Consider the following 1,778-nt stretch of genomic DNA (forward strand, 5'->3'; position numbering starts at 1 on the left):
TCGAGGGGTGGCCTCACCAGTGCCCAGGACAGGGGCACAGTCACTGCCCTGCTCCTGCTGGCCACACCAGTCCTGATACAAGCCAGGATGCCATTGGGCCTCTTGGCCACCTGGGCACACTGCTGGCTCATATTCAGCTGCCTGTCGACCAACACCCCCAGGTCCTTTTCCAATGGGCAGCTTCCCAGCCACTCTTCCCCTCGCCTGTAGCGTTGCGTGGGGTGGTTGTGACCCCAGTGCAGGACCCAGCCCTTGGCCTTGATGAACCTCACCCAATTGGCCTGGGCCCATGGATCCAGCCTGGCCAGGTCCCTCTGCAGAGCCCTCTTCCCCTCCAGCAGATCCACACTCCTACCCAGCTTGGTGTCATCTGTAGAGTCACTGAGGGTGCCCTTGATCCCCTCACCCAGGTCATCGAGAAAGATGTTAAACGGAGCTGACCCCAGCACTGAGCCCTGGGGGACACTGCTTGTGACCTCTCATGCCCTCCTCCTCCTCGCAGGTGGCTGGCGAGCGGTACGTCTACAAGTTTGTCTGCGACCCTGACGCCCTCTTTTCCATGGCCTACCCTGACAACCAGCGCCCCTTCCTGAAGACGGAGCCTGACTGCCCGGTGCCCGAGGAGGAGACGGTGCCGCTGACGCACTTTGAGGACAGCCCGGCGTACCTGCTGGAGATGGATCCCTGCGGCAGCCTTCCCTACGCGGAGGGCTTCGCGTACTGACTCGGCCAGCCAGCGGAGCCACGAGCACTAGCATATACGCTTTGGGCAAATACGATTTTCTAAAGAATATTTTTTGCTGTTCATAAGGGGGGACAAAAAAAAAAAACCAAACCCAAAACCAAACAGCAACCCACCAAGAGCTCGTGTGAGCACACACACAGATTGGAGGAATCCAAAACGCCCCCGTGTGTCACTGCCGAGTTCCCCCCTTAGTGTCCAAGGGCTAGTGCATAGGACTGCCCGTGGCTGGCACCTCCTGCCCAGCATCCACCTGATGTTTTGGGGCAACAGGAGCTAAAGACACAGCCTCTGCCCCAGGTCCCGTCCCTTGCCAGTGCGGCGAGGGCTGTTGGCTCCAGCAGCGCCCCAGGATGGGGCCAAGCCGGCGTGGCCGCCTGCCGAATTGTCACGACAATCCGCTTTGCATCGAGCGATCCGCGTAGCTGCCTTGCGTGGTGGAAAGGGCTTTGATTTGCACAGAGGAGGGATGCGGGGGGGCCGCCTGGGCCTGCACCCTGGGGCTGATGTGCGCAGCATCCTTACCCCAACCCTGAGGAGCCTTCTGCCTTCTTCCCCCAACTCCCTGCCCCATGATTGTGATATAACCTGATAGAACAGTTCCCCAGCCCCCCAACTCCTCCCCAGCTCCATCTGTGTGCCATGGGTTGCGTTGCAGGGGAGGAGACCCCCACACTCTCTCTCCCCCCCCCCCCTTTTTTCCTTTTGTTTTTATGTTTTGTTGGGGAGGGGGAAAAGGTTTCTAAACTGATTTTTGTAGATTTTTTGTATTTTAAGGTAAAGCTGGTTTTTTGCAGCCCGGCTGCTGTTCCCGGAGCCCCTGGGGCCGCCCCCCCGGCTTTCCCAGTGGCATGCTTGCCAGAGGAGCCCTCAGGGCCTGCGGCTTGCCGGGATGATATCTGGTCCACTCCATTTCACCGCTCGAGTCCTCTCCCTTGGGGGAGCCAGGGCCGAGCCCCGGTGCGGGCTCAGCTGTGCTCCCCCCTGCTCGGCATGGCCTTGGAGCTGGGCTGGGCCAGGGGGGTCCCCCACCCTG

At 60.6% G+C, this 1,778-nt stretch overlaps 1 protein-coding gene across 1 annotated transcript in view; it reads left to right on the forward strand.

Annotated features, from left to right (window-relative positions):
* Positions 1-830, forward strand: part of LOC104131334 (ETS variant transcription factor 5) — a 15,872-nt gene extending 15,042 nt beyond the window's left edge. Inside the window, 1 exon segment of the mRNA XM_035900061.1 lies at positions 503-830. Within this exon segment, the coding sequence (XP_035755954.1) occupies positions 503-724 (222 nt within the window). The 3' untranslated portion in view covers positions 725-830.
* The last annotated feature ends 948 nt before the right edge of the window (positions 831-1,778 follow it).

Source organism: Egretta garzetta, unplaced genomic scaffold (assembly GCF_000687185.1).
Source record: "Egretta garzetta isolate BGI_Z169 unplaced genomic scaffold, ASM68718v1 scaffold448, whole genome shotgun sequence".
Taxonomy (NCBI): domain Eukaryota; kingdom Metazoa; phylum Chordata; class Aves; order Pelecaniformes; family Ardeidae; genus Egretta; species Egretta garzetta.